Raw genomic sequence first — 22,833 nt, forward strand, 5'->3', positions numbered from 1 at the left:
TTGGTGGGTTCAACCGAGCTATGCTCTAACAAAATGTGTATAATTGAAGTCTATATAACAGTACGACTTTTGTCTCAAAATAGAAGATAGAATAGATAGACTTTTGAGTGATAGATAAGTTCAAGTCTCCACATACCTTTTGTTGATGAAGTTCCACAAGTTCCCTTGAGTAGTTCTTCGTCTTCATTTGATGAATGTCGTAGAGTCTAAAACTCAACTACACTTACTATCCTAATCTGAGACATAGCTATAAGTAGACTAGAAATCAAGACTTATAGTTTTGGAAACTAAACTTGACAAACAAGCTTGAGATAGCACCACTTGCGAGTTCGACCGAGCAGTGCTCTAACAAGGCCGAAGTCCTACAGATTGATCTCTCGAACCCAAAGCACTCCCGTGCAGTGCATCTGTTTGCAAAAAGTTAAGGTAATTTGCTCGTTTGAGGAACCGACCCTCGTCTCACCACTTTTCCTCAAAAAAACCAGTAAATCGTTTTCTCCCATCAACACAAGGGAACCCTTTAGGGACTTTACTTTTCTCACTGACCTTGCATCCTCTCGTTCTAAAGATATATCAACAGTGTCAACTTGATTTGCGGGCATGATATTTAGATGATGGCACCATTATAGGAGATACCATGCAGGTTTTTAAGGATTTTCATATTATTAAGAATGAAGGTGCAACTGTACGCTTCATCTCAATATTCAGAAAACAGAATTGTTTTGGACCTCAATGGACGTAAGGAGTCTACAAGATGGTTTTTTTTCCTGCTGGTATAGGTAGATCTTCTGTAGGAGTTAAATTACTTGGTGGTCCCGTGAGTTTGAATGCTAATCTTTGCAGCCAATCGATTCTTGACAGGGTACATAAGACCATTCAGTTGATGGCGGCAGTACGCAGACTTGAAGATCCCCAAAGTGAGTTGCTACTTCTTTAAAATTGTACATGTGTTTCTAAACTCTACTTTACAGTGCGTACTACTTCTCCTAATCACATGAAAGAAGCAAAAGTAATATTCAATAGTTATCTTAATAAATATATGAGGGAACTAGTGACAGGTGATGGACCAGGTTTTGGCTTATTACAACAGAGGCTAGTGTCTTTACCCATCAAAGATAGTGGTCTTGATATCTATTCTATGTTTGATACTATGCAATATTGTTTTTTGGCTTCTTATTCTCGGACCCTACATCTACAGGGGATTCTCTTACACAATATATCAACTGTCTCTACATCTTTAGGCAATCCAGTTGACGGTTCAACATATCATCATGCTTTTGATCACTTTTTTCAAGTATATGGTATTGATTCTTCACAACTCCGCAAGCTCATAACTACCCCCCCCCCCCCCCCCACACACACACACACACACATCCTATGCATTCACTAGCAGTTCAACATTTTGTAGGTGTGATGAAAGCTATGCCTTCGCTTTTCAATATATATCACGGCGTGACTCAGTATTTTGGAAATATGTAATAAAATCAAGTATGCTCAAGATTATTTACTTGCTATTCCTGCTGATGGGCTTGGACAAAAATTGGGACCAAGTCAGTTTCGTGTAGTTCTTTGTTATAGATTGGGCATTCCCCTCTATGCAGAAAATAGTAAATGTTTGTGTTGTAACAAGGACATGTATGTATATATATATATGGTATCACGCCTTCTATTGTGCAAATGAAGTTGGGATCAATTTTCAACATGATCTTGTTCGTGACACCTTTGCGGATATTCGTTACAGGGCAGGTGTATACACTAAAGTTGAAGCGGCTTTGGGTTTCTTATCTCGCGATGGTAGTGATTCCAGACCAGCAGACATCCTTGTCAACAAAAGGGAGGAAGGTCGTGATACTTGTTTGGATGTGACTGGGATTTCTCCGTTTGTCGGGGGTGGTGTATAAGCTGTAGAGCGTAAAGGGGGCAAATACCTTGATATATGTAGAACGAATGGTTATAATTTTGGTACTTTGGATTTTACTACCTTGGGTGATCTTGGTAATGAAACTATTGAATTTTTGTTAAGATTGAAAAAATACATCGCTAGGCATGATGCTTATATTAAGGTTCGCAATTTCCTTTTCATTCGTCGTCGTGACACTTTTACCACTCATGAGGTGATTAGAAGGGCGCATGAACCTACATTGATAGTTCTACCGTGAGCTGAGGCACTCTCCATCCACAACTTATTTGCGGACTATTACATACTGCCAGTATTAGAAGACTTCTCATTGGGTACAGACGGAGATATGCATCCTTCTTGTTTACTGAATTTTTACCTTTGTTTAGATTACACTGAAACTTGTTTGAGTACCATTTTATTTTCGGACTTATCGCGTTGTACTCTTTCTTTCGTCAAGGTTTTGTCCCTATGGGTTTTCCTTGTCAAGGCTTTAACGAGGCAACACATGAATGTCCAACACCGAATCACTTTAGGGATCTCGGTGGTTTCTATCTTTTGTTTTTGTTATTGTTTGTTTTCTTCCTTTTCTTGTAATAACTCTTAAATGTTAATCAAATATTTTGTATCAAAAAATAAAAAATTCATTTTTCATTAGATTAGGTTTAGTTATTCAAAAAGGTGTTGGACCACAGCTTGTTGCTAAGCTTCCAACTAGGAATGGTTATATTAAAAGAAAAAGTTATCTACAAGCCGGGAAAGGATCTCATCTTACAATATTTACATGTGAAATATTTCATCCCAATAAAACAAAAATTGATTTACAGAGTAACCCTTAAACACATCCCTATCAAAAAAACCAAAGATGTGCAAGTAAATCCACCTAGTTTCTTGTAAACTTTTTTCTTTCTTCTAAAAGTAAATAATTTTTTTTAAAAAAAAAGAACTTATCACCACTAATTAAGAAGCCTATAATTAGGGCTTCACATTCCAATAGAGGGGCTTCACATAGATTCCTAGTGACTAAAAAATTAGTTATGGGGTGACTTAATACAATAGGAAATGTCTAAGTTACCCTCCACTTTAAATAAAAACCTAAAACTAAATTCAAAACCTAAATCTAGTTCCTCCTCTTATTCTCAACTTCAATTGAAATCTTTATAATTATAAATCATATGATAGTATGGTCAAATTGGTTAAAATAAGGTAAATATTATGGTTGCAGATTCACTTACGGTTGGGTTCGACTTTTATTAAACCTAACAGTAAAAAATTATGAACTACGGTTGGTTTCTTTTTTATTCTAAATAAATTAACCGTAAAACATCTTATGCATTAGTAATTTACGGTTCAAAGGAAAATAAATAAAGATTTGTTAAGATTTAGATTAGTTTTATTAGGATTTGTTAAGTTAAATACGGAAAGCGGAGATTTGTTGCGATTTTGTAGCAAAGGATAAATCGGTAAAGAGATTTACCCACTTCCTATTCATGCGGGACCAAGGATTCGTTTTTGATTTTCCCTGAAGAAACCGACCAAAATCTTCAGTTAGCAAACAAAATTTGCTTTAATCAACCACATTAAATATTTTTTTTTATGTGATAGACGCGCGGAAAATTAGCATTGACAGCTGTGTTTTGGTAGAGTAAAATTCTCAAATACAAAGAGAAGCTTTTACGGTTGGAAAATATAACAACCAAAACGTAAATAAATCTACGGTTGATTTTCTTTTTTTCTACTCAAGCGTAACTGGTTTTCTTTTTCGAATGAGTTTCCAATTTTCCTTAGTTACGGCTGGGACTTCAATTTTACCTAACCGTAATTTCCTTGGTTACGGTTGGGACTTCATCTTTATCTAACGGTAAATTTCTTGGTTACGGTTGGGACTTCATCCTTACCTAACCATAAATTTGTCTTACGGTTAGTTATGAAGAACCCAATCACCGATGGGAAAAACTAAAAATTCTGATTTTTACGTAATTAAATAAAATTAACATAAACTAAATAAGGGTTGTCTGGTCCTTATACTATTATTTTAGATAAGGGTTTTTTGAAATTAATTATGGGTGACCCGGTTTTGTCCTATTAGATGACGCCCCTCTAATGGAATGCGACGCCCCAATAAGAGCAAGTCTTATGGTGGAAGAGTTTCATCTTCCACGCCACCTCAGCATTTGGAATTGTGGATGGAAGTGCAAGTGTAGTGGTGGAATAGTGAAAACGCTATTCTTAATAGCACAAAAAAAACACTATTAAGAATAACACAAAAAAAAAAAACGCTATTAAGAATAACACTTAGTGCTATTAAGAATAGCGTTTTTTTTTTCTCAACCCTTAGATTTCAACAACTCATTTTAAATCTATGGATAACAAAAAACGTTATTCTTAATAGCACTGAGTGCTATTAAGAATAACTTCAGTGCTATTAAGAATATCGTTTTTTTGTGCTATTCTTAATACTGTTTCTTGTCTTCTACTGCGCTATTCTAATTAGCGTTTTCATGAATTTCACGGACCCTTCCATCAATTCGTGAAACCCTATTGGATTTTCTGTGAAAGACCCCAACTTGAAAGCCACTAGACTTGACATTTCATGATTTTTCCACACTTGGAATAGGTTGGATTCCACCATAAGACTTGCTCTAATAGGCTTCCTAATTAATATGGTGTGGACAGACGTTTGATAAATAATCCTATTAGCAGGTGGGTTTTGTTTTGGATAGTCTCCCTGAGTGATGAAAAATAAAGAAGAAACGTAACATTTGACTGAAAAATCAAGAAAAGAAAGAAGTGAAAGAGAAGATCAATCGAAACCCCAGAATATCATCTGGATTAAGATGATGGAGGAGGTGATAATGATGTCAATGATATCTCCTTCAGCATCAAATTCGACTTCACCACCTGGTGGTGGTGGTGGTGGTGGAGCAAAGGAACAACAAGCAGCTGGAGTAGGAATACTATTGCAGATAATGATGCTTGTTTTATCATTCGTATTAGGTCATCTTCTTCGTCGTCATAAATTTTATTTTGTTCCCGAAGCTAGTGCTTCCCTTTTGATCGGTTCGTTCCTACTTTACTCTCTCTTTATCTTAAATTTTCACAATTCATCAACCTAGGGTTTCACTTAATATTATTATCAATAATTATGCTTGTTGTTTTTAGGTTTGATTGTTGGTGGACTTGCTAACGTTTCAAATACAGAAGCAAGCATCAGGTACGTTTTCTCTTTCTTTTTTTTCATTTTCATTTTCGCTTTTGTTTTGTTTTCCAGGGTTATTGACTCATTGATTTATTGATTTCATTATTGTTCATTTGGCAGGCCTTGGTTCAATTTTCACGAGGAATTCTTCTTTTTGTTCTTGTTGCCACCAATTATATTATATCCTCCCAACCCAATTATTTTTGTTAATATTACTTTTAGTTGTTGATTTTCAAAGAATGTATTGTGAATAATTGTTTCTCTTGACCTATAATTTCCGATTACTCAGTCAGGATTCAGTTTAGCACCAGTAAGTGGATTCTCAAAATTCCAATATTATTATTTTGTTGACTTTGTTCATTTTAGCATTTATGCCAACAATTGCTTGTCTAACGTAATTCAATGTTATTCAATAAAATTTGGTCATATACGGTCGCTCATCCGAGTAATTCTAATTCTCACGCTGTGTCTTTTTGCAGAAACCATTCTTTTCTAACTTTGGAGCCATTGTTACATTTGCAATTCTGGGAACATTTATTTCTTCTATCGTTACTGGAGTTCTAGTGTAAGTAACTTGTTTCTATCTTTATTACTGGAGTTCTAGTGTAAGTAACTTGTTTCTATCTTTATTTCTGCCTCGGATTTTTGACTAAGGAAGAATTGTATATTCTTTTGCTTCACTGAATTTCAATGTGGGTTTCTTGTTTGTTTGAGTTACAGATATCTTGGTGGTGTGTTGCTGCTCATGTATAAACTTCCTTTTGTTGAATGCTTAATGTTTGGTGCACTTATCTCCGCAACAGATCCTGTCACTGTGCTATCCATATTCCAGGTTTCGTATCTTCATTATTATTTATACCCATCTTATTATGCTTTTCTCTACAATATATTTGATGATTGACTTGGATTGGAGTATCAGTAATACATTAGGGAGCTAGTACCAAAATCACCAGATATGGGGTGAGGTTGAGGGTTGTTAGGCGAACTAGTTCAAGAAAGGAACCATGTCTGCAAATCTTTTACACCACATTGATATGCATCAGAAAAAACTTAAGACTTCGTTAACTGGGTTAGGGAGCTGGTAACAAATTCATCAGATGTGTGATGAGGTTGAGGGCTCTTAGGCGAACTAGTTCAAGAAATGAATCATGTCTATGATGCATCAGTCAAAACTTAAGACTTCGTTTAATAGGTTAGGAAGTAGGGAAGGGTGTTATGGCTTTTGCAGTTTTCCACAGTGTTACTATGGCTATCAAACCTAAGATGAGGGTATCTTAATTCCTGCACAAAATGACAGACTAATGCAGCATGTTGACAGAACCTGAAGAGACATTAGAAGAAAAAATTAGGAAAAAAAGAAAAGGAAGGGAAAGGATAAGAAAATTTGAAATGAGTGTAGAAGTTGATAGAAACAGAGGACAAACCGGAGTAAATTCTGGGTAGAAAAAAGAAGAACATGAGAGGGGAGGAAAATAAGGTGAGATATAGTGAACCCAAAATTGCTGTACGCTCAACTTATGACCCTTGAAAATATTAGTTTATTTCCTAATTCCTCTACAGTTGCTCTTACTAACTTTAAAAGGATCTTAATTTTTCTTGTTAAAATCAAATAATAGACTCAAGATTCTTGTTATTATCAAGCTGCATTAACATGCTCAAAATCATTGATTAATTCTTTTTGCACTTTTTTTATATTGAGAATTCTACTGCATACTTCGATAAATGTGTATTATGTAACCTTCTTTTGATGTGGCCTCTAACTGCAGGAACTTGGGACTGACATGAACCTATACGCCCTGGTGTTTGGCGAATCTGTTCTGAACGATGCAGTATGAGATTTTAACTTCTTGCTATTTATTGTGGTTACTGTTTTCTAGTAGGTTTGTTCTGGTACCAACTGATTCTGTGCATTTATTTATGTCTTTTGCCTGTTTGTTGCATGTTGGACATTTTCAAGATGGCCATTTCCTTGTACAGGTCAGTTTGAGGAGCTACTCACTAATACAGGAGCAAATTAGTCTTAAACTCTGTACTGTGTTCAAACCTTTCTAAGCCAAATGCTGCCATTTTTGCAGGACTATGTCATCAGTTAGAAGCCAAGCATCATCTGGGCAGAACTTCTTTCTTGTCATCCTAAGATTTCTCGAGACCTTTGTTGGCTCAATGTCTGCAGGTAACTTCCTGTATCCATGTTACCTTTGTGTATTGGGATCTATTTTGTATACGAGCTCTCCCTTCGGCTAGCCTTTACTTACTTATTTTATAATTATCTTTTTCATGATTTTATTTGCCGAACGCCTTCGCTGGATGACCTCTTTCATTTTAATCAAGTGTCTTTCTTATTTCTTACTCTAAATGGCAAATTTAATTTTTATGGAAATTATGCTATTGCAGTCTTCTCTTTGTCTAGGTAATCAATTAAGTTCGCGATTTAAAAGTAGTTGCACAGCTTTACCTTTTAGTGTGTCTTATGTGTAATGCATCCCATTTAGTCAAGTGACTTGATATCGAGTTTAACTATTTGTTGATGCCTCTTTAGTAATCGAGTGACTTCTCTTTGCCTAGGAAATTCACGAATAGTTACACAAGTCTACCTTGCATGTAGTGTGCTTAACGGGGAATGCATCTCCTGTAGTCAAGTGACTTGATATCGATATTAACTATTTGTTGTTGCGTCTTTAGCAATCGGGTGACTTAATATTGAATTTGGTATTGTTCGAGCTGCCAAGTGGTCAACTTGTTTCAGGTTTTGTCTGTTAACTCCTGTTATAACCTTCAATTCTCCTGACATATATCTTCTCTGCAGGGGTTGGAGTTGGATTTACGTCTGCCTTGATATCCTTTATTTATTAGTTCTTTTTTTTTTTTTTTTTTGACATGCTTCAACGATTCGCCCTTAGTATTTGCTTCATAAATTACAACATGATTACATGAGACCTTAACCACTGAGCACCTTTTTAAGTACGCAGGCTTGGATGTTGACAAGTGAGTACTGCAGCATTTCTTTCTACCTCCTACTCAACTTCTATGGTTCACTACTAATAAGGAACTGTATTGACAATGTTTTTGTGTTCTGCTGCTCTCTTCAGTCTTCAGAACTTAGAGTGCTGTCTGTTTGTGCTTTTCCCTTATTTCTCGTAAGCAACATCCTCTAATTCATTATTTTTTTAACTGTAAAGACCTTTTCACTTCCGATGGATCCATCATTCTGCTTACTGCAATAAAATATTATGATCCACTTTCTAGGTACATGCTGGCCGAAGGTCTTGGCCTTTCTGGAATTGTCTCAATATTGTTCACGGGAATTGTGAGTATACATCTTGCAGACTATAACTATATAAATCTCACCGAGGAAGTACTAACACACTATTAACGGTGTTGGTATTTGTTTCCAGGTTATGAAGCATTATACATTCTCAAATTTGTCAGAGAACTCTCAGAGATTTGTTGCTGCTTTTTTCCATCTGATATCATCATTGGCAGAAACATTTGTGTGAGCGACACACTGACCTTCAACAGTTTCTCCAGTTCTATGATTTGCTTGTAACTTGTCAATCTATCTTGATTAATTTGTTCTCTTGCAGCTTCATATACATGGGCTTTGATATAGCTATGGAAAAGCATAGCTGGTCGCATGTTGGATTCATTTTTTTCTCAATTGTATCCTTTTTGGCTGACATTCAGGGAGTTTTTTAATCTTAGAAATTGCTCTGAATTGGCTTCTGTTGTTCCTTAACTTTCTTCTTTTAATCCAGCTGTTTATTGTCATTGCAAGGTGCGTATAAAAACATCATAATCCCTCGATTTCAGCTATGACTATCCATCTTTACTATTCTAATTTTGATCAATATCTTATTCTAAGTGTGACCTTGCTGTTTCGTGTCTCTCCTTCTCTGTCCCTATTTGGTTAAAATTGTGTGTGCTCTTTTTAAAAAGTTGGTCATCGCTTGACATATGCATTTTGTCACGTCATTCAGTTTGAAAGTCAAAAAGGTAGAAATAAGAAATTGTATAAAGCTAAGCTTTACCTAATAATAAAATTACTGTTTTCTTTTAAAAAGAGTCTTAATGCTGGAGACTGCACTTATTGCTAAGCCTCTGCTGCTACTCCGGCACGGGTGATGAAAGAAAATTTACTGCGGTTTGTCACCTGGCTTTTAGTCTATATTATTTGAATATATGATCAGCCCTTTAATGATTAAACCAGGCCTATACATTTCTGGTGATCTTAATCATCCGCGTCTAGTTAACATGTGTGGTATTGCTATTTCAATGGAGTTGCAGTCCTGGGTCACCTATCAATGGTTTATACAATGTGGACTATTGTGCTGTTCTATTAGATCTTCATTTAAGTAGAAGTCTGTGTCGGCAGCATAATCCAGTTCCAAAGCTTGGTTCAATTAAAGTAATGAAATAATACATATCTAGCTTATTAGTCTAGTTGCTGAATTTGAATTAGTGAAATATGTGCTGCTACATGCATAGGCTCTATGAGTGAATATACCGCTCATGAACCCTATGTACGAAGGTGGAATCCTACATTGCTTCTCATCCATGAAGCTAAATTTAGTAATCATTTACTGAATATAGGAATCCTATGCTGAGTGCTTCTCATTTACTCATCTTTTTTATGTCCATCTTGTACACCACAGATACGTCTTTGGTAGGCAATATGGTTACTCGCTCTTCCATCCTTAACTACTATTTGTTTCGTTACTCATGGTTCTAATATGCTATGTGATGTATCACTTCACCTCATTGAGTTGGTCTGCAAGGTGATCTCAGGTTTTCACAGTTTGGGTGAAAACCTAGATACCCAGACTGAAACGTTTTGGTGAAAACCTGGATACCCAGACTGAAACGTTTGGGTGCATTCCACAGTTTGGTTCCAACTATGGTAACTGTTGGAATATATTAAACATTTGAACTTCTCCAATGTGTTGCTAGTAATTCGTCGTTCTATCCTTTTTATCCATGCGCTGTTTGAGGGTTTTTTTCCCCTTGATTCTTTAATTTTTAGTGGAAGAACTTAATTACTTTCTAAATGTGTTCTAATTTTTATCTGAAGGGCGGTGAATGTATTTTCTTGTGGATACTTAGTCAACATGGTTCGACCTGCAAACAGACAAATACCTTCCAATCACCAGAAGGCACTTTGGTATAGTGGTAAGAAGCTGTTGCTTTGGAATTATCTCGGCCTCTTCTTACATATTATCAGCTTCATGCATTATTTACCTTTTCAACCCCATGGTTTTATATACCATCGTTTATATGGATGATTAGGACTTCGAGGGGCGATGGCCTTCGCCCTTGCTCTACAATCAGTTCACGATCTCCCCGAGGGACATGGCCAGACAATATTTACAGCAACCACTGCGATTGTTGTTTTGACGGTAATTTTGTGTGGTTTTCATTTTTATTTCAATATTTGACGTCCATAGTCTGTTGAACACCAAACTCTTTCGGTGAATAGACTGCGGCGTTAGAGTCTTTGTATATTCATAGACCAACCTGATTTACAAAATTAGCGATCAAACTTCTCAAAGGTGAAAAGAGTTCTCCACCTGCTTCATGTAGACAATATGTCTACTTGGTTCAGTTTATACATGGGTGAAGATTTTTTGTATTACAGCAAGTGAACTAGAGTGTCATCTCTGCATATGAAACTGCAATTGGGCTCCATATTGTTGCCATCAATTTTCTGGAAAAGATTCCCTATACAATAATGAGAACTTTCGTACGGCACGAAAGTTTTGCTTCACCTGCAGATATGAGCGCTTTAGAGAAAAATATGGTCAAAATAAATGCGCATGCAGTACCAAGACATTTCAGCACCGTGTTAATATCATATTAAAACAACTGATTTCCTAGTCCTTTTATCATCAGGAAACACATAAATGATGTACCATTTATATATGCATAATATCACATAAACTGCATGCATGTGATGATGGGGATACTTAATACCCACTATTTGTTGATAATACAAAAATAATATAGAGATTAAAAGCTTGAGCATTAGATTTGTGTTTCCCGTACTGTACTATAGATTTAATGGTACATTGTTTCCTATCCCTGGCCTCTATTCTTATCCATATTAGGGATTATGATTGTCACGGGTGTTACATGCTTGTGGAGCTAAGCATGTTTCTGCACAAAGCCTCTCTTGCCCAGAAGTTAGTTCCTTCAAAATCGATGTGTTTTAAGCTAATCGTAGGATACTCTATATGATATTGATCAAGCTTCGACACAAGTGCAGTATGTATACATACCTAGACCTTTCGTCTTTCTTACATATTTTTGTAGTGCATGGAGACTCGCAGATGTTCTATTCCACAATTTCCTTTTTTCTCTATCCTCTTTGTGCTTACTTCTCATTGTTACCATGTCTTATGATTATGTGTATACGAAATGTTTCCAGATTTTTGCTTGTTCTTATCTTAGCATATTTTGGGAATTCTTTAGGTGTTATTGATTGGAGGATCAACTGGAACTATGTTGGGAGCCTTACATGTTGTAGGTGATGGTCATGATGATGGACCCTTGGGTGAAGTAAGTTATTACGTACAACATTTGTCAGTTGCATATTGTTTACACCTAAATAGGTGGTTACCAGGGTCTCTAGTGGGCATTGGAGGAACTGGGGAAAGAAGTTAGTAAGACAGTTATCAATTGTATATTCTTTATATCTTAGTTGGCCTTGATGACTAGTAGTTATCTTATCCGATACTGAATCCACATAACCTATGCCGGAAAAGGAACAGTCAGATATGTCTAGGACAAATATTCTCGTGCAGAGTTATGCGTTTGGTTCCGTTTAGAGTTACATGTAGCATAGGCAACTAAGCTCAAGTATGCACTAATTTGGAAATACTTTCATGCTTTTAGGTATGAATTTCATAGAACCTGTATTTGGTTGTAGAACATCGAAAATGAGCATTGTGTTCTGGTCCATAATTTAATGTAGTTTGTGAAATTGCTAAGCGTTGATCGATATTCAAATATACATTAGAATCCAACTAACTGTAACCCTCTGGGGATTAATATAACTTTTTTTAGACTGAATAGTAGCGGTAAAGAGTAACTCATGATAAAGGTATTTCATCCAGAAGAACTATTAGTGGGCTTCATACGCACCTTTTCAATTTGCGTAGAATCCAGCATACTTTCATTGTATTTGTTGTTTGTTTAGATAATTATTTAACAGAAACGAGCTGTATGAGTTGATACCCATCCAACAATTGACATTTGTTTCCCTTCATTTTAATGGGTAAAATGTTAACAGTTTCACCGCATAACCTGTTTCAGAGTTTTGAAAATAGTGGCTATATTGCTCCTTATGATGAAGGTGCTTCATCAGGAAGTAAGTTGAAGATGAAGCTTAAGGAGTTCCACAAAAGGTATTATTTGATGTTGATTTTTGTTATCATCACTCAATCTGCTTATGTCCTCTTTCCATCTTGCTTTTTCTTTTCACTTCTATATTAGTTTTTGTCTTCTCTTCTTTTCTGTGGTAGCAGCACCGCATCTTTCACGGCTTTAGACAAGAATTATCTCACTCCATTCTTTACGACACAAGGTGGAGATTCAGATTCAGATGATGGTAAGATCGTGAAACCTTTATTCGTGCATATTCCGGTGTACATATTACTTTTTAGGGTCCGTGCTTTGAGTTGCTCGAACGAGGCAACAATAATATGTCCAACCTCGTATAGAAATCTGTGGTGCCTTTTCTACCCAGCATAGTGCTGGCAGCCTGGCAGACATAATATTAGAATTTGAAATAGCTAAGATAGAGACTCCGTCAAAATTTTAAAATCTAAGCCCCTTCGAATTGTCACATCGATTCACTTGCTTTCGTAAATGACCCAATGCATTTGCTACCCCTTGGAGAAAGAGCTTGTAAGAATAGGATATAGTGTGCAACTGGAAAATTTTGTTGGGTGGACTGATATAGCTACAAACTTAAATCAGTTATAGGAGAGTGTAAACGAGTTGGATTGTAATATGAGTCAGACCTCGTATAAGAAACTAATTTTGGTTTTATTAAGAGAAGTAAAATATCTACAAATGGATCCTTGATTTCGAACTTACAGCCACGTGACTCACTACATCGAGGTCTACAGATCTTAAATACTATGTCTAGAAATACTACATCGAGGTCTACAGATCTTAAATACTACATCGAGGTCTACGAATTGATCCTTGATTTCTTACAGATTTTATGCATCCTTCTATGTCTAGGACATATACATGGAATAAGAACCAGTCTAAGCTGAATTATCTGCGCGTTATGTCTTGTCTGTAAAACGCGTCAAATACTTGAAGAGGTCACTTGGCCTGAGATGTTGCACGGGGTTATGTTACATTTTGGATTTAACATTCTAGGTTGTGGTCAACAAATAAAAGTTAAAGTAACATTCGGGATAGGGCAGACATTTCTGATTAATTAAATGTTTTTTGGGGATTACCTGATGAAAACAAAGTACACATATATCGTAACTTCTCTGCATACCTTTTCTTCTCCTCTTCTAAACTTCTCTTTGTGGTTCTGGATAAGTTGGTCGTAACTTCTCTCCGTACCTTCTCTTTTCCTATATTTCTCACAAGTTTTCTTCTGCATTTGAACATCTGACACAAAATCTGCTCCCTACTTATGCATGTTGATTGATTAAATAACACAGGTGGCTTACCAGCAGCAGCTCCAAGTTCTAGAAGAAATGGCAGGGGATTTCGAGGCCTTCATGGGTGAAGATAAGCAATTGATGGATTTTTTTTCTCCAAGCAGTGGCTTCTTATATGGTTATAGCAAAGATATTTTTTGTGGTAAATGGATAGAATTGGAAGGTGGGGGTAACTGGATTTAACTAACAAAAGTGCCTAGCTAGCTTTTGCACCCCATTGATGAAAAAAAGAAAAAGAAAACGGTGGTGGTACAGAGAAATGTAAGCAGCTTGAACGGTAATTATATTGTGCCAGATGGGCTATTAAGGCAGGTTTACACGTGTATATACAGGTTGAATGTCATTATGAGAACCCTTATACGAAAAAGAGTTGAGTTGAATAAATAGCAAACTAGTTGGAAATAAGTAGTATCGGATGTGTATTGAAAAGTTTAAGATTTTGAAAATCTCTCAATAATCTATGCTCTACAATTTCATGCAACTGCATTTTTATTTTTATTTTAAAATTCCTCTCAAATACCATAGTACTTCCAGGGATGAGTAAGAGGAACCCGCCTCTGTGTAATGATCTAACGGGGATGGCTCTGCCTCGTCTTGTCAGAGCCGTTTAGGTCTTTGTATAAATTTGTCAGTTACCAAAAAAAAAAAAAAAAAGAGGAACCCGTGGCAGCCATTGCCATTATCGATAAGGTTTCTTCATTGATATTAGGCACCATGAAAATAGAGTATCAAGTCGTGTGAACTAGAAATTTAACCGAGGGTTCTTCTAAAGAACTGAGTAGCCAAACAAAACACTAGAATCAATTCTCCAATCCAACTGTTAATCATAATCGGACTTGGATGTCATTGAAATAAACACACCACCTTTCTAGAAAATAACTCATTTTTCCTCCACACAACATAAGTAAGAAACCTATTATACATACACACAAGGGCTCAAAAAAAGATACAGATGTAAATAGATGTACTGTATACTATTTATATCTCATAAATCGACAAATTTGTACAAAGATCACTGATGGGGAAGCAGAAATTTTGCTAATTAACAGGGCAAACCTTGGAGAGAGAACCACAATCTTGGTAGAGTTCAAGTCCCGGCTGGGCTAATTCTTCTTCTTTAAAGCATGCACATCGTCTCCTCATTTTTCCGGTTAGAGCAATTTCTAGTGGTTTCTGGACTAATCTTGGATACCCTGTTTCACACCAAACCTGAAAGGAACACCATACAAAGATTTGAACACTGGAATAATTGATTGGAAACAAGTATTCTCTACTGACTAAATTACCTCTCCTCCCTCTTGCTGACTCCACCTGGAATTGCAATCAGGCAGTTTCGCCTCTTCTTTCTTCTGTTTTTCCAGAAGTTGAGCCCCTCTAGCTGCCTTCGCTTCAACTCCTTTCAAATACTTTGTTGGCTCCCCATGACTATCGTAGTAGCGACCCACGACCTTACCGGCATATCTGAAAAATCATTATCAACTTAGGAACTAAGAAAAAAAGAAAGGGGCAGCTTCACAATTCCGAAAAAGTATCACATAGACAACTAGTATAGATCCTCTGAACAGTTCAAAACATTCGACTTCTTCCACGAAAATGAAATAATAATCACTCTAGTTGTTCCAATCATACCTCAAAAATCTATCTGGACGAACTCAATGGCAACTTCTAACTGAAAAAACACGCTATCCATATAATCTGATTGATGTATCATCCTAGGTGTATTTTACACTGGTTTAGATCACTCTCCACTTATGCTAGGTGTATTTTGCACTGGTTTAAGAGATCTTAATTGTGGAAGCACCACTTTATTATACACACTGAGTATCAAGTCCTTCAACAGAGCCAGAGGTTGCACTGCTTTCTACAGCAGAAGTGGTTATCCAAGTCGTTGGCTATGATTAAGTTATTTGTTTCAGAAGGAAAATATCACCCAGAGAGGTAAGAGTTATTTCTATTGGCCCAGTATGAAACAAAAGCCATCCCAACTTATTAAAGAGTGATATTTTCCAACAGCACAAACATGTGATCCCTGCTCAAGCTGGTTCCTGAACCCAGAATCCATCAAACAACATTTCCTTCTATTGTACCCTCGTCTTTTTAGTTGGTATCAGAGCAGGCAAACACGAAAAGATCTAACAATCTGTGTTTGGTGCGATCCAACCTATAAGATATGAGTCAAAATAAGAAAAGCAAAGCTAAACTTATGAAGAACTCAGTTAACGTATGTCAAGATAATGAGAATAAGATCTCTGAGAAGGTCAATGGAAATTGGTCTCGCAAGTCTTTTCGAAAATCAAGGAAAAGGTCTATGACTAATGACCAGCTATGATCCAAAATAATGACGTGGTTATGAAGAACATACAAGAAGTCTCACAGGTGCTAATTCAGTGGACCAATACTAGGAAGAAGGATGCTACTTGGGAAGATGAAACTTAAACTTTCAGTAGTAATCAATTTCCTGACTTGCTTTTTATGGACAAGAATCTGGTGGATGGAGGGTTACAATTATATTATGAATTGGTGTGTTGGTTACGGACTATCCCAGTTCTTAAGAGCTACCAAAGTAATAAATCCTAAGTTACCAGGAACGTGAGAAGTGGTCACGAATCTCACTGAGAACCGTGATATTGCGCTCCTCAGAAACGTTCCAGTGAGTGAAAAACGTTTCACCTCTTTTTAGTTTGTAATAAGTAAGCATATCTGATATCTAGTTTCATATCTGAGAGTATAATTTTCATATCTTCGTATCTTCGTATCTTTATCTAGAATATCATGTATCTATCTCATATGTGTTCTAGGTTACCTATTTTATAGGCATGTGATATCTGTATCACTTATCTAGTTTAGTGTTTATCTTATAAAGAAAATAGGTCAATGTATATCTTATGTGATCAAACTCCTATATTAGATGATAAACTAAATCCTTAGAAGTCGTTTAAACCATTCTCTTCCACTTAGTCTTGTACTTTTATTAGTCTTGTACTTTTATTACATAGGCTCACAATTTAAAATTTACATTAACCTTATTTACTACTTCGATCATAATGTAGGAAAGTATGAAGAAAATTCAAGAGCCTCTTTGGTACAATTTTTAAAAACAGTTTTCAAAAATAGTTTTCCACTGTTTTAAAAACCACGGAAAATCAACTGAATCAAATCAAATGTAAAGACTCGTCTAACATTCCCCGGATCTCTTACTTTGTTTTGAAAAGAAGAAAAATGAACAAAAAAAGAAAAAAGAGAAAACACAAAAAACAATAATTTGTTGTTTTCATTTTTTAGTTTTCAAAAACACAAAACAAATAGAAAACATTTTCTGAAAATGTCCCTACCAAACGCGTTTTCTCCCGTTTTCTATTTTCTCTGTTTTTGAAAACAGAAAATTGTTTTTGAAAACTACACCAAACAGGCTCCAAGTGTCGGTATATGTTTTTGTGTTCTTTATTGTTTATGAAATTGGAAAAGTGGCAGTATAACTAATCACTAATGTATTTATGAAATCTAATCTACACTCCCAAAACGCTCCTCGAATTTCATTTTTGACAATTTTACGATTTTCGAATCCGTTCTCGATTTCGTTCCCGACCGCGCTCCCTCTCCTGGTAACTAAGAATAAATTAATTACAAGATAGTTAAGTGGTACAGTTAGCCGTTAACCTAAGGTGATAAGGGCATGTGTTTGCACCATTGCAGGATTCACCTACTTAATCAGTCTTGTAATCTCTTTCTTTTTGTCAATTATCAACAGTTGTTCTCGAAGTCCCTTTACATAATAGTTAGTCAGCCAGTTAGCCTCATCATCCACTTTGTAGTGTAGATCACTACAAGAACAGTTCAAAACCTTCAACTTCTTCCACAAAAACCTAATGAAATAAGTAATCGCTTTAGTTACACAAATCATACCTTAAAATCCATACCCGGATAACTTAATGGTGACTTCTAAGAGAAATACGCTATCCGTCTAATTTGATTGATGATGCATCACCCCAGGCGTATTTTGCTCTGGTAACACCTAAGATATCACAAGAAAATTTAAAGATCCAATGATCTTTACAGAGAACCCACTCTAAGAATAATGCTGCAACTAACTTCTCCATCCAGGAAAAATTGAAACTGAAGTTGAAGTCAATACCTTCATCATCATACAGTAACAAAGACGAGCACAAGAAGTAGAAATACAAAGCAACAAGGCTTTCCATAGCCTAAAAGCTCATATCGATCACTGAAAACAATCGACTTTATAATATTAGCTAAGTCCAATAAGTCAGTGTAGACTTGCTAATTTCAAAATTTGTCAACAGTGTATCTAGCCCTCTCTAGAACACAGAACACAGAAATGTAATGTATAAGAACGAAGTAGGAAATCTGGATTTGAATCTTGTGATTACAAACTAAAGGTATATCTAAAGACTAAATCAAGCATTGTGAGCAAAATCTGTCTGCCAAACCTGGGCAGAGGACGAATCAACAGATTATAAGGCTTTATCAAAAAAGATCACCAATCAAAAATGATTATAAGGCTTTATCTAGGTGTTTCATAAGAACAATTCTGAGTAGATTTTTTGAAATGTGACTGAGGAAACAACTAAAGTATTGTCAGTATTGAGATATCACAGGGGTAAACCAACTTCTCTAATTTGATCGAAAACCTATCTCGAGGATTCACTGAATCTATTGTGCAGTGGTGGAAATTTTCTTCTAGTTCAGGGAGATACCAGAATACAGTGAATAAAGCTAGTTACCTAAGGTGGCAGCGAAAACTACAGAATAGAACCCAAGAGTAGTAAAAACGGTCCAAGGCATATTGAAACTATGGGAACGTGTACCAGCTTAAGCAGTTAGCACTTAGCTATCTCCAACGAGAAGCATATTAAAACTAATCCCAATAAAATATTAATGCAAGCTTGCACAAATGACTCTTAGGCTTAGGGTAACAATCTGTCGACCGCCCCAACGCACTAGTTATCAATTATATATAGACACTTTTCAATCTGAATACACATATATTTTATACGCCAAACAGTGATCACATGATTCTTTGGAAGATTAATACCATAACAACCATTTTCAAAATATATTAAACAAAGAAACATAGTTGTCAAACAATTTTCCTGCGACATATTTTATTTTTTTTTCTGTCAAAAAACTTCTACGGCTCTACTTACCATAATATGTAGTAATATACTACTCATCACTTTTAACCTTACCAACAACCAAACACAGTTATGGGTGAACTATCTTGTTAAATACCTTCTAGATTATCACAAAGAGGGTATGTCTCACATAGCCTAGATTCGGTTTAATCTGTAACAAATGCTGTCCTAAAATATTTGCGACCTTAGCAAAACATCCTTTCTTGCTAAGGTAGCTAGTCTCTTAAGACAAGAAAATGCCAAATATTTTCTAGACGCATCTGCACGACAAATGGATACTACTTCTAGGTAGGGAGAAAACAACCCACAAATAAGACCTCAACAAAAACTTACATGTAGCTTCTGTTGTAGAAATCCCTCCAGTCAACGACACTCTTTACCTGAGAAAGAAGCACAACCACAAACACCACGAATGAATACCGACGACTAAGCACGAGTGTAATGCTCAAACAAAATACATGCTCAAAGAACTAGCAACGGTTTCGGCAGTTTCATATAATAAAGGACAATCTCAAAGAACTTGCATATAAGCCCCCATCGTTAGGGATTTGGCTCGACCAAGCCAATAGGATTAGCCCCACATGGAATAAGCGGAGTTCTAGGTGGAGACTATTAAGTTGTTGAATCTCCTTACATAGTCCCGAGGGCTTTTATAAGATAAAACCTCACACCTGTGACAAAAGGTGGTTAAGGTGGGGAAAGTATCAGTACTATTGCTAGTACAGATTAGACTCTTGACTCTTCTGAAAGGTGTGAGAGAAGTACTATACTATTATTATCACAGTTTAAAGTACAGATTAGACTCTTGACTCTTCTGAAAGGTGTGAGAGAAGTACTATTATTATCACAGATCAAATTTTTGAAAACTAGTACAGATGAAATTCTTCTGAAAGGTGTGAGAGAAGTACTATTGCTATTACAGATTAAATTTCTGAAAGGTGTGAGAGAAACTCTAAAGTTGTCTACCCCTAACCTTTCATTTTAAATAAGAAGTGGCGTAGGCACATCGCCGGACCACGGTAAATCTTTGTGTTCTTGTCAAATTTCCGCATAGTTTTATTGATTCTGGTATAAAGTCTTGGGGTGTTTAAGTAAGTAGATATGTTGTGCTTAAGACCCATTCTAAGAATCAATATTTTAACAAATGCAGGTGCAAGCATTTGAATACTTTGTGTTCATGTTTAATTTCCGCATAGTTTTATTGATTCTGGTAATAAAGTCTTGGGGTGTTTAAGTAAGTAGCTATGTTGTGCTTAAGACCCATCCTAAGAATCAATAGGTGCAAGCATTTGAATACAACAGACATCATTAATGCATCACGGTTGCATGCCCTTGAGATTTTGTGTGCGAGCTTATAAGAGAATCAAAAGTGCCAATAGAATATTTGGTTGCTGTAGTTAATAGTCAACTACAAGTACGAAGAACAAGTAAAAGAACTTGATTACCTCGACACTTGATAGACCATGCAATGAGTCTGTTAATCCATCTCCTGATTCACAAAAGGCGATAGGTTATAAACTGTTTCAGGATGCAGAATGAACACAGTGTTTGTTTATCATGAGTCGTCCTTGTCCCAATCTTAATTCTATTTTGCAGCATGTAACACGTTGCTATCAACAAATTCTCATGTAAATACAGATTATCAAAAGAGTTCATTGTGAGCCTACTACCCACCGTGTATAATGAGTTACAAAAATAGGGCATTTCCAATGAAACCACAATAAATGATTTAGCAGAAACAAATACCAGTGTGTTACCTGTAAAGTTTCCTGAAACAAATGCACGTGATGCATCTCTGAAAAATATCCCAGCAACTATCAGCTTACATGCCAAGGTATAACCAGAACAGAAGTACAAAAGAAAGAGAACAGCTTGAATGGAACATAAATCTGAGCAACCCCTCATTAGATTTTTCCTAGTGTCTGGTTATCTTTGGTACGACAGTTTTGCAGTTTTTCTTGTTCTATTTGCAAACTAGTGCGTAAACAAGTGTTGACCTTAGGTGGTGTGTATAACAGCAGATAATTAACCCAACAAAAACCCCATATTCCACATAAATCCCAGAGAAACTGAATAAAAATTAGACAAACAAGATGATAATAAGATAAGGACGAACCTGCCGGCAAAGTGATGATAACCACCTCCTGGACCATAATGAGATCTTCCCTTTGTTACGTCAAACACGGAACTGACACATAAAAGTTGACAATCTCAAATGATCATCTATTTACACAGAATTGATGGTTCTGAAATGGCGAAAGGGAATAAAAAATATCACCCCAGTATTCCTAAGAGTATAGGTGATCCATCAGCATCTGTCCCATTGCACATTGCCAAATCTTCGATTTTCCAAAGCTTCTATATTTTTTGAATTTAAAACGAGAAAGAGTTAGGTTTTTTTCCTACAAAATTAATCAAAAAAAAAAAAAAACAGTTTAAGGGAATCCGAGCAATCTGTAAACTAACCAGTATTTGTTGTTGTCGTAGTGAATATTGGCGAAGGAAGAAAGCAAGGAAAGCTACGGAAACGGCCAGAATTGGAAACAACAGATGAGACCTAGGCATTTTTATTTTCAATTTCGTTCAGAAATTAAATCCGAACCAAACGTCCACAGATCAAACAAGGGCTCGGCTCAGCTCATTTCTCCTCGGTCCTCTTATTCATGTATTTTTCTTTTCGAATTAATTACTCATCCTCTTTTATTCAAGTTTGGTATAGGGGCGGCAGGTTATCGTAGAGGGGCGCGGCAGCCTAATAAGACAAAAAAGGTCATTACAGGGAAATTCAAGTGCCCCTTATCAAAAAAATCTGGAAATGACTAATTAGTCCTTATTGTTGATAATCAAGATTAGTGTTGATAATTAATTTTCACTTATAATAACTCTAAAATCAGATTTTTAGAGTTATAAAATAAAAAAAGTTTAGAGGAGAAGAAAAAAATAACTTATGTGATATTTGTGAAACCCTAAAATTTGATTCACTCAACCAAAATGAGTGATTCCAGTGGCAAATTTGAGGTGGGTGAATCTCTATATGATAGAGAAAACAAGTACTACATACCTCTTGATGGAGATCCTGATATGGAGTATTTTCTAGATGGTAGAGATGTTTTAGCCCAAAGTGAAGGTCAATCTCAACCAATTGAAGAAATTAGCCAACAAAGTGAAGAACCAAGCACTGAAAATGACCAGGTATACTTCTAAATTAGTTCCCATTAGCTTTTTGTTGATCAAAATTATCTAAAGTACGTAAAAGAATCAAATTTTTAAAAATTTCAGAAGAACATACGGTTGGAATTGAGCTCGGGACCAACCGAAATTGTAGGTTACGAACTCACAATTACGAACCGACTAGAAAAAATTAACATGCAGGAAGGAATACGGTTCGTAATAGGGTGTCCCGTACCAACCGTATCTGCACAAAAACTCAAACCCTAGAACATACGGTTCGTTATTTTTGATGATTTCAATTGTTACGAACCGTATATGCATCAAACAGTTCAGATACGGTTGGTAATTGAAACAATACCAACCGTAGAAACCTCATTTCCAGAATTCAAATTCTAATTTTGAACCTAAAACCCTAATTTTTGATATAGAATACACTTGAATTGAACAGAATACACAAAATAATAACTGGGTTTTTGATTACATACCTCATATAAGTCATTAATCCTGATTTCTCAAATTGAGGAGTTTGGAATTGGGGTTCTTCACCGGTTGAAGGATTTTGTTGATTTGAAGCCGTTGAATCTTCGTCATTCTTCTTCTTCTTCTTCTTCGTCATGTCTATTATAGACTTTAATCAACGATTACTACTGTTGGAAATCGCTGATTAATCGATGAAGTTTTAATGGTGGAAGCTTCCCTTATGGTTACAATGGAGGAGTAGAGAAGATG

The 22,833-nt window shown here is 36.0% G+C and overlaps 2 protein-coding genes across 2 annotated transcripts; one reads left to right on the plus strand and one right to left on the minus strand.

The window, feature by feature from the left end:
- The first annotated feature begins 4,576 nt into the window (after window positions 1-4,576).
- On the plus strand, window positions 4,577-14,261 carry LOC113308962 (sodium/hydrogen exchanger 6-like). Its single transcript, XM_026557400.1, has 22 exons — window positions 4,577-4,957; window positions 5,060-5,111; window positions 5,217-5,276; window positions 5,382-5,406; window positions 5,576-5,661; window positions 5,817-5,928; window positions 6,863-6,925; window positions 7,054-7,073; window positions 7,172-7,269; window positions 7,903-7,931; window positions 8,050-8,081; window positions 8,186-8,233; window positions 8,343-8,403; window positions 8,492-8,589; window positions 8,681-8,756; window positions 8,852-8,871; window positions 10,165-10,262; window positions 10,380-10,489; window positions 11,562-11,648; window positions 12,405-12,496; window positions 12,617-12,699; window positions 13,781-14,261. Exons 1-22 carry the CDS (start codon window positions 4,735-4,737, stop codon window positions 13,846-13,848), a joined length of 1,641 nt encoding a protein of 546 aa, XP_026413185.1. The 5' UTR covers window positions 4,577-4,734; the 3' UTR covers window positions 13,849-14,261.
- A 247-nt stretch (window positions 14,262-14,508) lies between these two features.
- Window positions 14,509-21,615, minus strand: LOC113308968 (membrane-associated progesterone-binding protein 4-like). Its single transcript, XM_026557412.1, has 8 exons — window positions 21,400-21,615; window positions 21,212-21,291; window positions 21,050-21,121; window positions 20,691-20,728; window positions 20,379-20,422; window positions 19,267-19,313; window positions 15,067-15,241; window positions 14,509-14,989 (listed from the first exon to the last, which is right to left on the minus strand). Exons 1-8 carry the CDS (start codon window positions 21,496-21,498, stop codon window positions 14,819-14,821), a joined length of 726 nt encoding a protein of 241 aa, XP_026413197.1. The 5' UTR covers window positions 21,499-21,615; the 3' UTR covers window positions 14,509-14,818.
- Window positions 21,616-22,833: the final 1,218 nt, after the last annotated feature.

The sequence above is a fragment of the Papaver somniferum genome, chromosome 1 (genome assembly GCF_003573695.1).
Source record: "Papaver somniferum cultivar HN1 chromosome 1, ASM357369v1, whole genome shotgun sequence".
NCBI lineage: Eukaryota > Viridiplantae > Streptophyta > Magnoliopsida > Ranunculales > Papaveraceae > Papaver > Papaver somniferum.

Bases quoted from the DNA above. Each gene is read 5' to 3' on its own strand.
- LOC113308962 (XM_026557400.1), top strand. From the start codon at position 4,735: ATGATGGAGGAGGTGATAATGATGTCAATGATATCTCCTTCAGCATCA. The intron at 5,662-5,816 runs GTAAGTAACTTG...TTTGAGTTACAG, and splicing joins ATCGTTACTGGAGTTCTAGT to ATATCTTGGTGGTGTGTTGC. The intron at 10,490-11,561 runs GTAATTTTGTGT...GGAATTCTTTAG, and splicing joins CTGCGATTGTTGTTTTGACG to GTGTTATTGATTGGAGGATC.
- LOC113308968 (XM_026557412.1), bottom strand. From the start codon at position 21,498: ATGCCTAGGTCTCATCTGTTGTTTCCAATTCTGGCCGTTTCCGTAGCT. The intron at 21,122-21,211 runs GTGATATTTTTT...TTTATGTGTCAG, and splicing joins ATACTCTTAGGAATACTGGG to TTCCGTGTTTGACGTAACAA. The intron at 20,423-20,690 runs GTAACACACTGG...TTTGTGAATCAG, and splicing joins TGTTTCAGGAAACTTTACAG to GAGATGGATTAACAGACTCA.